Source organism: Myxocyprinus asiaticus, chromosome 30 (assembly GCF_019703515.2).
Source record: "Myxocyprinus asiaticus isolate MX2 ecotype Aquarium Trade chromosome 30, UBuf_Myxa_2, whole genome shotgun sequence".
Classification (NCBI taxonomy): domain Eukaryota; kingdom Metazoa; phylum Chordata; class Actinopteri; order Cypriniformes; family Catostomidae; genus Myxocyprinus; species Myxocyprinus asiaticus.
The window spans coordinates 5,854,352-5,870,176 of record NC_059373.1 but is presented as its reverse complement, the minus strand read 5'-3'; the positions used below and the strand labels follow the sequence as shown (position 1 = coordinate 5,870,176).

Sequence of the window (15,825 nt, the reverse complement as noted above, 5' to 3'; positions counted from 1 at the left end):
AACAAGAGCGACAGGATGTCCACCAAGAAGATGGGAACCTGTAGTGTTACGTACTGTGAGGAGGTACAATTTATTGTTTTTTACAGAACTACCATGGGTTTCTTTCATTTTTGCATTTGTTTTTTGCATGGATGTCATTTTGTGGCAGTTTTCTGTTCACTCTATATGACTTTACATGTAAGAAATGTGTAAAAATGGACATGCAAATGTGAATTTTCTGTTTACATGTAACACATTGCTACAAAAATACATTTACTGTATACATACAAATGTGCATATCCTTTTTCTGTACAGTACACTTTTTCTCGATTGCTTAAACACATTTGTCCACTCTGACATCACATTTTCAAAACAGTTAACACACAGGCTAAAACTGAAGCTCACTGGCCAAAATGACTAATTTTGTTTGCAAAATGCTCTAAAACTCACGAAACATTAAAAACATGCACCAAAAGCAAATATTTCCATCAAACACCACAACTTGTGGTCAAATTAATATATTCTTTTAATCAGTCATTACACAATGGACAACAAAATACAATATACAGCTATCAATATGAAATATATGATATTTTTCAAACTCAGAAATGCTGAATACTGTAAAAAAAGCAACCAAAGGAAACTTATGGGTGGAAATATCTAAAAAACAAAATAAAGAGTTAAAATACTCAGAACTTCACATTTAGTCCATTCGTTCCTGACGATTATGCCACAGGTTCTCATCAACATCGCATTGGATGTTTTCCCTTGCAATGCACTGAGGAAAATATCTCCTTGCATGGCATATCCATCCCTGGCAGTCCTCTGCACCTATTGCCAGGCAACCAGCATTCATTGCCTCCAGGAGGGACATCTGCTCATATGGCCGGTGATCATACACCTTCCATCTCCAAGCAGAGAAGAACTCCTCAATTGGGTTCAGAAAAGGAGAGTATGCACGGAGGAATTGTATCATCATATGGGGCTGTGCTGCAAACCATTCATTCACAAGGCGGGAGTGGTGGAAGGCAACATTGTCCCAAATGATGACATACAGTGTCATGCCAGGCCTCAACAGCCCTCTCTCTTCGGGTGGAACCAGTCTTTCATTCAGTGCATCAAGAAATGTGATGAGGCGTTCTGTATTGTATGGGTCAATAGTTGGTATGTGGCAAAGGACACCATCATTGGAGATGGCAGCACACGTGATGATATTGGTGCCCCTCTGACCTGGCACTGTAACAGTGGCCCTCTGCCCAATGATGTTCCTCCCGCGTCTCCTCACTTTACAGAGGTTGAAGCCGGCTTCATCCACATAAATGAATTTGTGATGTGCCCCTTCAGTTTCAAGCTCCATTATTCTCTAAGAAAAAAAGCAAATTCATAAAGCAAATGATTCCAATTGCATGTACATGTATGGTATAACAAGGCATTACAATAACAAATCCGTTCCTGCACATACTGGAATCTTGCCTCCTTCACGATGTCAGAGTTTCTTTGGAATGGAACTCTGTACAGATGCTTCATTCTGACATACACAGTGGTATACAGTAACATTGTGACTTGCCTGTTCTCATTCCGAAAAAGCCTGACAATAGATGCCAGAGTGCTCCGACACAGAATGGGCTGGACCCTTTTCCAGCCTCTCTAAAGGACAAGCAATGATTGATTACATGGTCAATAATTGTTGCCCGAATTTCATTTGAAACTTGAGCTCTATTTTCTCCTCTTGCTTCAGCTCCTCCACCACACATGCAAACTCCTCTTCCTCGGACCCCTCTGCCATGGCCTCTTACTCTCCTTCCGTGCCTTTGGCCTCTTTGATCCATGCTTGCAAATAGCAACACAGAGGTGGCATCTTTTATAGCTGGATGAGGACTGATTGCTGATTGAAGAGTTGTGCAAATGAGTTTCACACAGGTGCATTAGAGATTCATAACTATGCAAGTTCAACACAGTTAATCCACTAGAGTTTGGGGTCTTTCAATGAGATCTGTGGCAACTGGTTTGACAAAGGGTGTGAATAATGTCTTAGCAAATGAGAAAAACTGTAACCTACTGTTGAAATTGGTATCTAAAAAGCTCAGTGTGATACACAATAGCATTCAGCTAGACAAATTCTTGTATAGTATAGTAAGCAGTCAGTGTCAACAAAAAAGTAGAACAAAAATGTGTATATAGCAAACATATCCAGGGTTGACTGCCATGGTGAAAAAACATCTAAATATTTTGACCAGTACGGCTCACACAATTACAAAAAAAATTTAATTTTGGTGGCATTGGCCAATTTACTGACACAATAACTAGGTTTTGAAGCATGAATTAAATGTTTTGCAAACATGCAATAGAGTTGTGATGTCTCATAAAACAGTTGTGACAACTGCAATTACAGTTTAGAGAATGTTAAGACTGTTTAAAAAAATTAGCCAAAGCGATTGAGAAAAACTGTAATCACTTATTACTTTTTACACTGAAACAATTCAATTTGATATAAGGAAAAGCTTTATACATTTGAAGGATAGATAGATAGATAGATAGATAGATAGATAGATAGATAGATAGATAGATATGCTCCTTTTATCCAAAGTAATAACACTAATTTGTCAAAGTGTAAGATGTGTGTTTTGTTGCTGGGGACCGCCAGCAGCAGCAAACATCAAACTGAAAGCTCAGATAATATAGAGCAGCTTCCAGTCGGGGACGTTTACAGATGCAAGGGGCCGTTCACACATGTGGCACACTTACAAATCGCTGTATAGACAAGCAAACACTTCTGCTTCATCCAAACACACAAAGGACAGAAATAAATGAGGGCTTGGGTAAAAAATGCCACTAAAAGTGACAATAAGGGTAACTTTATCCCTGAATGGACTGATTTTACACATGAATGGATGATTTCTATTACAGTGTTTCATACACTTCTTTTTTTTTTTTTTTTTTTTTTTTAACTTACAAAACCTGTGTAACTTAAGCATGTTAATTATTAAGCAACAAACTATTATTTGGGTTTTGGAAAGTTGATTCAAAACATTTGAAAGGCCATGAAACTTCTGTTCATACACATATTCACCCTAAACTGGTGATCACGCAGATGCTGGACGTGTCCAGTTCCCACAACCTTTGTCCTGCTCAGGGTGGGTAGAGGGGCTTCTGAGGTCATAAGGGTCAACAGAACTGTTGTTGCATCACAATGAAGGTTATGTTTATCCCTCCTCCCAGTCTCTATCTCTCTCTATCCGGCAGATGGGACGACAGATTTAAAAAAAAAAAATAATAATAATAATTTTCAAACCACCATCACAAAGTGTGACTTTTTTTGTAACTACATCTGTTGGATTTAGACAAGAGGGTGTTCATTTTTAACACCTTTTTGAAGCCCACCTTTAGGCATTGACTTTGCATCTGCACAAACAACACTGCAAAAAGTGGAAATGTGTCATTGTTACATTGTTGCCATTAAGATGAACTATTTCCACCTGATCTGATAATTAAAATTGCTTTCATTGACTTAACCTAATGTATTTGACTTGTGTGAAACAGGTTCATTTAGGTTCAAATTAGTTTTTTTTTTTATACAGATATAAAAAGGTCACATATACAGTATACATGTACGCAACACATATTTAAAAATATGACAAAAAAAATGCCATTTTCATATATGTAACATTTTTTTCGAAACACTTGTGGAATTTAAATTTGTACACAAATGCTCAAATATGTGAACTCTAAATGTATTTGTTTATATACAGTATGTCCATATATCATATTTCAATATCAGCCAATGTAATAATTGCAACAGGACTAATTATCGAATCCTCATTTGTGTTTTTAGTTTACAGATTTAATGCATGTCTATTTTAAACTTAGAGTTTAAACTCAATTGTCTTGCATTGTCTGAGGCAGAACATTTTAATACAAAAATAATTAAAGGTCTTCCAGTACCCACAGGTTTCATCTAAATGTTGCTGTTGTTGTTTTATTTTGTGCTTGATAAATGCATAGTCAGTTATTGTGCAAAAAAATATTTACATGTAATTGCATTTACAATGTAATTAACACAATTACAGAGGTATATAATGATGATTTGTGAGTTGTCACTGCAAATTCAGTTATTTTAGGCCACAAAAATCAGGAAAAAGTGCCGCTAAATCCTGGTGGGACTGATTTAGATGTTACCACATGAGGTATATTTTAGGTTATTGGACAACAAATGTTGAACTGTGTAGAACTAAACAGATCTGTCAAATATGAAAATAATGGTGTTTTTTTTTTGTTGTTGTTTTTTTTAGATACAGTCTATATATTGTACTCACCTGTGTATAATCTTACTATTTTCAAGCGACACCCATGTAAAGAGAAAAACAGCTTTCTGTTGACAAAAGCATTGTTACTATTACAGTAATTATTATAATATTGGTTTGTTGTTCTGAAAATTCACTTACCTGCTCTTTCTCAGCAAAAGAACAATTCTAGGGCCGAAACTCAGCAAAACAAATACAAGATGTCCAATAGGCTATCCATGGATGGAGGTGAGTGTCCTTGAATCAACTTCAAATGCAACCGAGTAATGATGCAACAAGAATCAATTTGTTGCAAAATTAATATAACTGCTTTCACTTATTGTCTGAATGTTGTCCCATCATTATTGTCATACATTATACAGACAATTAATCATGTTTTAGCATAACAGCGGGAAGTCCAATCCCCATTGCACTCATATAATGAATCAACATCTGCAATGAAATACTGTCATTAGCAATCATTAAAGCACAGATATTAGAGCATCAGAGATACTGATACACGTCCTTCTGGCTCATTGTTCATAATATCCTGATAATGAAGCTAATAATAAACATTCACACATGCATTACACGTGCAGTTCTCTGGCATACCTCCTCTTAACTTGTGAGACAAAAAATCCATTATCCTGGAGTCATAATAAACTTTTATTATCGGTGAGTATGGTTCATCTTCGTCTTCTTGCACCACGACCAGTTCGACCTTTAGTTACTCGGCAATGGCGTTGACGTCACTGTCAAGGAAACTAAGCCACGCCCATTGGTTTTAGGACCGCCCCATTAACGCGTCGTCAGACACTTCAGGGTCTCTTCTGACATTTTTGGGAAGATTGCTGTTAGTTTCTCACTCTCATTTAAAGATATAATATGTGGCATGAATAAATATAAATGCTTATTACACCTTTTGGTTAATAATATTATTATTTATGTATTTACTTTTATAAATGTTGTAAATATATACTACTTTTACATTTCATTCAACTTTATAACATTTTTGTAAATGTTTTCGAAATTAATGAAAACAATAAAATAAATAAATACTTTTGGAAGCATTGGATAAACCCAATTATTATTATTATTATTATTATTATTATTATATCGTTTTATAGAGATTGCACTAAAAAAAGAGCATTAGTCGATGATAAGATTTTATTAATAACCATGACTTTTTATTTTATTTCCCGTTTTTTTCACGAACGTAAGCTCTCTGTTTGGTTGTTAAATGTAATTTGCAACACAGTTATTAAAGATGCCCTTCAATGCAATATTTTTCCTGATGAACTAATGGTGAACAATGTCTAAGAAAATACACTAGATGGCAGCAGACGTCTAAGAACAATAGTATCTCTTAGGACTTCTACAGCACTCCATAGCACTTTTCAGTCTGAGCATCAAGTACCCTACTAATGCCTGACAACATGTGTCTATCTGTACATTTGTAATTTCCCATGGCTTTGTTATTTGATGTGACAGATCACTTTGTGGCCTTGTGAGGACCGTTGTGAGGCCCAGTATCTACTGTACTGTACATTAACCCAGTGGCACTGTAGATTTACAGTGCAGTTCCTAAAATATAAATGCAGCTATATCCTGCATAAAGACTCTTTTTTTTTTTTTTTTTTTGTATGTGATATAAGTAAGTGTGATATAAAGATAACATGTTTGTTTGCAAAATTAAATAACTGTCTTTCATTCATTGTACCAAGTGAAAACAAATTAAAATAAATTAAAATATTATATGAAAAATAAAGTTGTTTTAAATGGATAGTTCACCCAAAAATGAAAATCCTCTCATCATATGCTCACCCTCATGCCATCCCAGATGTGTATGACTTTCTTTCCTCTGCTAAACACAAATATATTTTTAGAAGAATATTTCAGCTCTGTTGGCCGATACAATGCAAGTGAATGGTGGCCAGAAATTAGAAGCTCCATAAAGGACATAAAGGCAACATAAAAGTAATCCTCAAGACTCCAGTGGTTAAGTCCATGTCTTCAGAAGTGATATGATAGGTGTGGTTGATCAATATTTAAGCCCTGTTTTACTATACGTTTCCACCTTTGACCAGCCCCGACCAATAGGTGGCGATATGCACTGTAGTGGTAAAAACAAGTTTAAGTTTTTCCAAACGTTCCTAGTACTGTCCTTTGATTTAAATCCACAATGGGTGATGTTGATGCAATGATGTCCTGAAGCGTGCAAATATAGATCCAGAGGCAGATGGATGATTGAAAATGTTGCTTGAATTTTTTTGAAAGAAAATGAAATAAACAGTTAATTTTTTAGCAGTTTGAAGGCTTGTAACATAATGAGCAGTGAGCACCATGTGCACGGTCAAATGACTGTGTGCTTTTGCACCATCACCCCCCAACTGCCAGGGGTGGCATACACCTTTTTAAACCTCCTTCCTCCATACATATAGAGGGCACCAACTCACAGAACATGAACACACTTAAACCATTAATAATATTACTCATATAATAAACTGAAATGGATTTGTTTGATAACAATTCAAATGAACAACTAATACATTTTATTATTAAATAAAAATAATATATGGCTCCTACATGCAAGAAAGATATGAACTGCAGAGAAAAGAAAAAAAAAGTATGTGGAAGTGAAAGTGGAGATTTATAGTGAAAAAGAACATCAGTGTTTCTCACCAAAACCTATAAAGTATATAAGCTATAAAGCAATAACTTCAAATAATGTGTTCACTGTGTGAAAAATTAGTGTGTTTTAAGATATTTAACAAATAAATTAACGTGTCTTTACACAGCCGAGTTAATCCTGCTCTGTGCGTGCGTAAAATTCTGTGCAAAGACAGTACAGCATAAAAGAGAGTCTAAATTAAGCCTGCTCTAACCCACCTTAAACTTTTTTTTTTTTTTTTTTTGTCAAGAAAGAGCTTATATTTCATAATTTTGTTTAATATTTTAGGTATAATATCATATTTTAATTCATTTCATATTTCTATATTAAAAATGTTATATTTAAAACATTAATCTCAGATTATGTGTGCAACAGTAATTTCTGTGTAAATGCATTTATGCCTGCTCTGAGCAGCATTAAACTGTCTGTTTAAATGCATCTAAATTCCAGTTTAAATGTAGCTTCTGTGCCACCTTACCAGTGTAAAGATGGCTTTAGACTGACCTAAAAAATATATATATATATATATTCAGCAAAAGTTTCTCTCAGATTTTCTGTGGACCCCCTAGTGCAGCAACTTGAAGATCCCAGACCCCAGTTTGAAAACCCCTGTTATAGTACTTGCATCTCTTTGAATTCACCTGCTATAATCACCCATGCAAAATTCAAACATCAAATGCGCTCCCAAATTGGAAAGACAAATCTTGCCTGCCCACTTGGGTGAGGAATTGTCTAAGTATATATTTGCATATCAAATTTAGTCATCTGAGTCTGGTGCTCTTAAAATATGCAGCATCTAGTTCCTGAGTGAGTGAGAGAAGTTCAGGCCATCAGATGATGAACATTTTACAACATTACAACAAATTTTCTCATGGGATGGTGTAGGTGGCAATGTACAGTTCAGTGTCTGTAGAGGGCAACACTGATCTTTTGATCTTTTTAGCATCATGGTGGTACTAGTTTCATGAAGTTTTAGCATAACTTAATGTGCAGAAATTTAAAACAACAGCTGTTGCCTTTGTCTCACCCTAAAATTGACATTCATAAAATCTAACAGCTGTATTTGATTCTTATGAAAAGTACTCATTATCTGTTTGCTTTCCTGTTATTGTTTTGGATTTAGGTGTCCATACTCTTCTTGTGCTGATAAGATGGGCATACACATTATGGATATGGAGATTACTGTCCTTAAAGTTTCATGGGCTATTTGTGTTGCTTGGCAACATTTCACAGATACTTGGAAGATCAATGGCCATTTTAAATGACAGGGAGATATTGATAAGTAATTAATTTTATTTGTTTATTTAGTACTGATCACTATACACCATAAAACAGGCCAAACAGATGGTGTCTAATTTCAGTAAGACAGGGTCATTATGAATTTTAATCTCAGTGAGTTGTTGCTGTATTCAGTATATGCTCTTGCTTCTTCTGGCCTAATGTTTTAGTTTAAAAACGTATTATCCTCCAAGGAAAATGGAGACTTTTGACTTTTTGAAAACTTCAGTGTAGGTTACTAAACAATACATAGGCTTACCAGGGCTTATTAAAATGGCAAATGACAAGCGTTTACAAATGCATCAACTTAACATTTTCTCTCACAATATTTCAGCAAATCAGTTGTGTGTTTGGTGTAGTGCTGAATTTTGACTCCCTTCTTAATATTTAGGGGTAGGTGTAGGGATGGGCTTTTGGGGTAGGGACCAATGAGATTAGGGGTGAGTGTGGGGTGGACTTTAAGGATATGGGCCAATTAGGTAGCGGGGAGTCAGAATCTGGCTGGGAGTAAGATTTCAACACAACACTGGTATTTTCCGTCAGCTGTTTAGAATCAGAACTATCCAAACGCGATTCACAAATGAATCACTCTTCTGAGTCAGTTCTTTTCAAGGAATTGTTTTACGAATTGGTTTGCGATTCAGTTTGAACCATTCGGTTAGCACTGACTTGTCTGTTGCAGTTTATCAATTCGTAACAATATTTTAGAGCAAAAAGAGCAATTAATTAAGTAGAATAGCCTATTTGTCTACAATCAATTAAAATCTCAATCTACAAATCCATCCTATCTTTTGCCAGCATCTGTGTTAAGTTCAATGCCTGTGCAGCTTTTGAACAATTCAGGTAAAGGCATTTTCAAAACAAACATTTAAAACCAGCCAAATTCAATTTGCAAATGAATCATTCTTTAGAGTCTCATCTATTCAAAGAATCAGTTAAATCGCTTAGCAAAATGTTCTGAATCTGAATGGTTTGTTCGCAATTCTGAATCATTCGGATAGCTCACTGTCGCTTTAAATCATTTGGAGCAGTTTCTCACAAATTTTTAGAAATCAGAGAGCAAAAGAGAGACTGATGAAGTGGATATTTAACTACAGTCAATTAAACCAAACATGCAAACAGCACATAAATCTAATCGGTTGCTGACAATACATATGTCTTTATTCAGTTCAGCACCTGCGTGTGCAGCTTGTGAACGACTCAGGTCAAGACATTTTCCAGCCAAAACAGCATCAAAACGCCATTACAATAAAACATTTTAAGTACCAAGGCATTGCCATATTTTTGGACATGTACAATAGTAGTACCACACAATGTTTTTAAGTAACTCTCAATGGTGTGAATATGGTAGGCTATTCATTCAGTATTATGGTAAATATAAAAAAAGACCTATCATGGTATTTACCATCTGATACCAAAAATAGTGTTTTTGACGCACTTCTTTTGGAGAAGTTTTTGTTTTATTTAATCTTGTATTAGATCAAATTACAGTTGACGTTTTAATATTCAAAATTTTTATAAAATAGTTACTTTTGCTATGTTGCTAGTAGTGCAAATAGCCACTTTATTCTAAAGGGTAGCACATTTTTTGTGGATTTGTTAGTAATTTAACTAAACAACACTTGTCCAACACTGTAAATTCTTCACTGGGCTTCATCATTCAACTGAGGTAGTAATATTTGGGTTTATTTTCACAGGACATACATTTGGAAATTTTGACATCTTGGCATGGGTGAGAATGGGTGAGAAACAGATCTACATGTAAGACACTTTTACTATAAATTCTCCTCCCTGCCCAGTAGGTGGCGATATGCATGAATAATGAGAATTGCCAAAAACAAAAGAAGAACAATGTGTAAGTGCAAGTGGAGATTGATATTAAAAAAGGACTTAAATATTGATCTATTTCTCACCCACACCTATCATATCGCTTCAGAAGACATGGATTTATCCACTGGAGTATTTTGCATTTCTTTTATGCTGCTTTTATGTACTTTTGGAGCTTCAAAATTGGTCACCATTCACTTGCATTCTGAGGATCTACAGAGCTGAAATATTCTTCTAAAAATCTTTGTGTTCTGCAGAAGAAAGAAAGTCATACACATCTGGGAGTAAATGATGAGAGAATTTTCATTTGTTCCTTTGGATAATTCATTTATTTGTTTTTGTCTTCCAAATGGAATAACCAATAAACCAACCATTTATTTGTTTTACATCAAGAAATAAATAAGCATCACTGAGACTGACAGACAGACAGACATACAGACAGACAGACAGACAGACAGACAGATAGATAGATAGATAGATAGATAGATAGAAAGATAGATAGATAGATACTGTAGACAGACAGACAGACAGACAGACATATAGACAGACAGACAGACAGACAGACAGACAGACAGATAGATAGATAGATAGATAGATAGATAGATAGATAGATAGATAGATAGATAGATAGATTTCACACGATGCCTCATATCAGGGTTAGGAAAAGTTCCAGCCGATGTGTTAGAACTGATTCATATGCAAGCATAAAAATATTTGATAGGAACAAAGTATGCAGGTTTTTGACATGCATTTTGTTGGTAGGCAGATAAAGGAATCTCATGTGGTCCAAAAGACATTAATAATTTAAAGGCTTAAATGCTTGAAATTTGTCTTGTAAATTGTGCCTGTGGGACTGACAAAGAAAGGAAAAGCAGCCAACAAGTGTTTATTTATTTATTTATTTATTTATTTATTTAAATCCATGAAAAAGTATTTGATAAATTATACCTGCAGTGCTGTTTGAAGGTGTATATGACAGAATCTAAGACTGAGTGGATTAATATCACTGTTTGTGTGAATTAGGGGTTAGATGAGAAAGGGGGCATGCTTTCAATCTGAAGTATGTACAGTCACTTCTGTGCCACTAGCTGTGGTGAGAGATGCCATTTATTCATCATTTTATCATGTATCATGAAAAGAGAAAAAAGGAATGTGAGGAGAAAGAGAAAGAACATATCAGAATAGACATCAATTTGAGTGTCTTGGTTACTGTTGTAACCTCCATTCCCTGATGGAGAAAACAAGAGACTGTGTTGATGTAGTGACGCTAGGGGCCGCCCTTGGGAGCCCCAAACACCTCTGATATTTGAAAAAAGGCCAATGAAAATTGGCAAATGGAATTTGCATGCCACTCCCCCGGACATACGGGTATAAAAGGAACTGGCTCGCAACCACTCATTCAGGTTTTGTGCTGAGGAGCCGAGACAGAGTCCCATCCATTTCAGCAGGTAGTTCAGTGTTGTAGCAAGAGGGACACAACATCTCGTTCCCTCCATCAGGGAACGGAGGTTACAATAGTAACCAAGATGTACCCTATCTGTCACTCACTTGATGCTGTGTCGATGTAGTGACACTAGGGTTCCCTATACAAAATGCCACAACAAGCGGAACTGTGTTACGTGGACTGGCGGTGCAGGTGCAGGCAGGCTACTGCATGCCTAGTAGCAAGTACACTCGGCCCCCACGTTACCTTCCCAATGCCTCACAAACGTCGCAAAGTCCCTCATACCCAAAGTGGGGGGGACAAGATGTACTTACAATGGGAACAGGCCGCGCCAGCCACTTCGGCCTTTTCTCTTCTTTTTCTCCCACAAAAAATAAAAAATTATTCAGCTGGGGCCAGATGTATTCACATCGGGAAAGGAGTTATTTTTCCCAAGGGGAAAACACACTGTGGAGACCACATCCTGCCCGAAGAGGAGATTAACATGTGGAGAATACGTCACATGGACTTACCAACTGGTAGTACCACATGTGGAAAGAAGCCCCTGCGGTAGGACCTACCAAGAGGGGAGGAGCTCTACAAATGTAGCGACTGGTGTCAGAGGAGGCTCTGCCCGAGGGAAGACATGGGTTTGCCATTAGGGAAACCGTACTGTGGAAAATACATCACATGGGGTTACCACAGGCAACCAACACATGTGAAGCACCTATCCCAGTACAGGGCATACTAACGAAGTACTGGGCCTGGAATCGAATTTCTCTGCCGAATTCGCCTGCCACAGGGCTGAGTAGGAAAGACATCCAGGGATCACCGGTCTCGGGAACTCACATGGGGGAAAAAAGCACACGTTTTCCCCTTGGGGAGGGGAAGGCCCTGTGTGCAAGCGGTACACCCGGCCAGCTGCCCGCAAACTTACCTGTTCGTACCTGTCAACACACAGGACGAAACTGACTCAACCTGGAGATTATAAAATATCACAAAGGTATTGGGTGTCACCCAGCCCGCTGCTCTACAGATGTCTGCTAGTGAGGCGCCGTTCGCCAAGGCCCAGGAGGATGCCACACTCCTAGTGGAGTGTGCTCGTACTCCCAGGGGGGACGGCATGCCCTGGGCCTGGTATGCCAAAGCAATGGCATCCACGATCCAGAGGGCAATCCTCTGTTTGGAGACAGCCTTCCCCTTCCGCTGTCACTCAAAACAGACAAAGAGCTGCTCGGAGCACCTAAAGCTCTCTGTGTGGTCCAAGTAGATACGAAAAGCGCGTACCGGACACAGCAATGACAAGGCTGGATCTGCCTCCTCCTGGGGCAGCACTTGCAGGCTCACCACCTGGTCCCTAAAAGGGGTAGTGGAAACCTTGGGCACATAGCCCGGCCGAGGTCCACGTGAGAGTATGCCGTACCGAACTCCAGGCACATATCGCCGACAGAGAATGCATGCAGGTCCCCAACCCTCTTGATGGAAGTGAGCACAGTCAAGAGGCCGTCTTCAGTGAGAGGGCCTTTAGCTCGACTGACTCCAGAGGCTCAAACGGGGCTCTCCACAGGCCCAGTAGGACCATGGAGAGATCCCACGAGGGAACGAGGTGCGGCCTAGGAGGATTCAACCTTCTAGCGCCTCTAAGGAACCTGATGATCAGATTGTGCTTCCCCAAGGACTTATCGTCCACCGCATCACGGTGTGCCGCTGTACCCCTATTGGGGTCCCCAAATTGCCCCCAGCGCTAACTGTCGCGGCCTGGTGCCCGTAGGCAGAAGGACCGGGGCGGGGAGCAGCCGGGGTGGCTTTCCCTCTGAAGAAGGAAAGCCGCGACCGCAACGTTGCCATGGTCATACTCTCGCAGTGAGAGCATGAACCATCCATGAACGCTGTCTCAGCATGACTACAGCCCATACACGTGAGGCAGCGATCGTGGCCGTCAGAGGCGGAGAGATAGCGACCGCATCCAGGAACTACACACAGATGGAAAGGTATCTTTAAAAAGATGCTTTCTGTCAGTGCTCACTCTTTTAGAGGAAATACTCTTTTAAGTATATACTTTTTTAGCGTAGCTACCGAAGTGCCCAGGGGCGTTCTCTGCACTTATCCGTGCGAGAGAGGGAGAACCCGCTGCAATGCACCGTATATGCAACAGCTTACAACACTTTGTAGAGGTGAATGGAACAGCAGTGGAATTCATCGACACCACTCTGCTCCGAAGAACAAACCTGTCAGTTTGTTCCAAACCTGTATGAGGTTATTTTTTTCCATGTAACACCAAAGTATATAGGCAAATGTTCGGGACTGAAAAGCTAAAAACTGACAGCCAAAAAAGGGAGTAACCTCCAGAGACAATAAACAAAAATAACAAAATAAATAAAATGTCTCATTAAAAGCTCAAATGTTGGCATGAGTTGTTTGGAATAATCTTTATATATATATATATATATATATGTGTGTGTATGTGTGTGTGTGTGTGTGTGTTTTCTTCAATGAAACCTTTACTATAATTATACACACACACACACATAATACCCTTGTATTACCAGTTTGTAACCCCCCAAAAAATGTCCTCGTAAACCACCCACCCACCCACACACACACACACACACACACACACATATATATATATATTTGAAAAACTTTCATAGATCAGCCAAAGTTGATGCAGCCAACATGTAGGTAGCCATTCTGTTGTCATGTGACAAAAACCCTTCAGACCTTCATGACTGTGTGAAGAAAATCTGATATTTTGAAAAAGTACATTTTGTTCAGGACAAATGGAATAACCCTAAGAAAACGTCTTGATATTTGTGACTCAAAAGTTTATGATATTTGTAAATATTTTTTACCTTGAATATATGTTTGAAAACTTTTTGGAAATAAATGATTAAGTTGTGTACACTCATGCATATTCAAGATGCAAGGAAAGTATTATAATAGTTGATGGTTACACCATTTGACATTTTTTTGAGCAATTAAATATATTTTTGTAGAAAATGCTATGAAAGTTTTTTTTAAAATTATAAAAAAAAACATGGACACAGATTACATATCTGTGAACCTGACACATACAGTATGTTTTATACTAGATTTTAAAAGATTTAAATCTTTTTTTAAATCTAATTTTTTTTGCCTTGTTTTTAATTACCTGTATTCTACATCCTGACTCAGTTGTGTAGGCATTTCAGTATGTTATTTGGAACACAGAGGATCCTTTTGAAGGACCATTTAAACCCAAAATGAGAGCTGTTCATCTAGAGAGATGATCTAAGAGACATCCTGCCCTCTGGCTGAGCACCTCTGCACTGTGCTGCCAGAATTATGTTTAGTATTAAGTAAAGGTGAAGCTACTCATGTTGTCTCACTCTATCAATATCATATACATTAGTGATTTCTACTATGTGCGAGAACACTATTAATTTACCCCGACCTGTCCCTGCAGAGGCACATGCAAGCTTGTAGTAGGTAAAGAGCTGTATCCACTTACTTCTCGATGGCACCCGGGCGTTAGGCTTTGGTTAATCGATGCTCATCGAATGGGAGGGAAGGTGAGAGGAGGTAACAGGAAGATGGGACAGTTGCCAGACAGGAGAGAAACCAGGAGAAGAGCAGACAGACAGAGGAGATAGAGAAAAAGAGAGGAAAGCTCACAGGCTTTGTTTACCTGGTCATACATAGCCAGATGTTTGACTATCATCATGATGTCTGATCATTATTGCAGCTTTTTCTGGCCAAGAACTGCCCACTTAGATAGTAGGCTAATGTAAAACATAAAAGTGGCCAATCACAGTTTGTTATTTTTTATATGATGTTTAGGGGTAGGTAAATGCGAAATTGGATATAACTCCGAGAAAAAAGTGGAATAAACAAATGTCATTCTGTGTCAACTCAACCAGAGGTCCCCAGCTCAAAATTGTGTTTTTGATAAAACATTATTATTTTTTTTTTTTTTAAATCTGGTGAAAGAAATACATAAATGATGACAGAAACTAAAATATCAAATGTCACAGATCAACATCTACTGAGTAATCCATTATTTAGTTGAGGGAGGTCAAAATGACAATATTTTTGACTGTTATTTGGTGCCAACAAATAACCTTAGAAAGGTGGCCTTGTTATTATTTTATGTTTGCGCAGAGATGAGTATATAAAATCAGTTCACATCAGTACCCTTTGTTACATTATATGCCAATGGAGTTATTCCAAAACTTGGAAAACAAACAAACAAACAAACACATTGGAGTGCCTCCAATAAATTTTAATATCCTTTTAGATTCTGTTTCAGAACAAACTTTCCTTTTTTACAAATATTTTTAAGGCCCTCTATTGATAAATCCTAGAGATATTGAGCTCTCAATGTTGCT

The 15,825-nt window shown here is 37.8% G+C and overlaps 1 protein-coding gene across 2 annotated transcripts; it reads right to left on the bottom strand.

The window, feature by feature from the left end:
• Positions 1-487: 487 nt before the first annotated feature.
• Positions 488-4,979, bottom strand: LOC127420984 (uncharacterized). Of its 2 annotated transcripts, XM_051663657.1 has the most exons (4): positions 4,422-4,979; positions 4,293-4,348; positions 3,050-3,211; positions 488-1,342 (listed from the first exon to the last, which is right to left on the bottom strand). In XM_051663657.1, the coding sequence occupies exons 3-4, from the start codon at positions 3,137-3,139 to the stop codon at positions 683-685; spliced, it is 750 nt and encodes a 249-aa protein (XP_051519617.1). In that variant the 5' UTR covers positions 3,140-3,211; positions 4,293-4,348; positions 4,422-4,979; the 3' UTR covers positions 488-682. The 2 variants fall into 2 exon arrangements, 1 of the variants encoding a protein (XP_051519617.1); XR_007893923.1 differs by lacking the exon at positions 3,050-3,211.
• Positions 4,980-15,825: the final 10,846 nt, after the last annotated feature.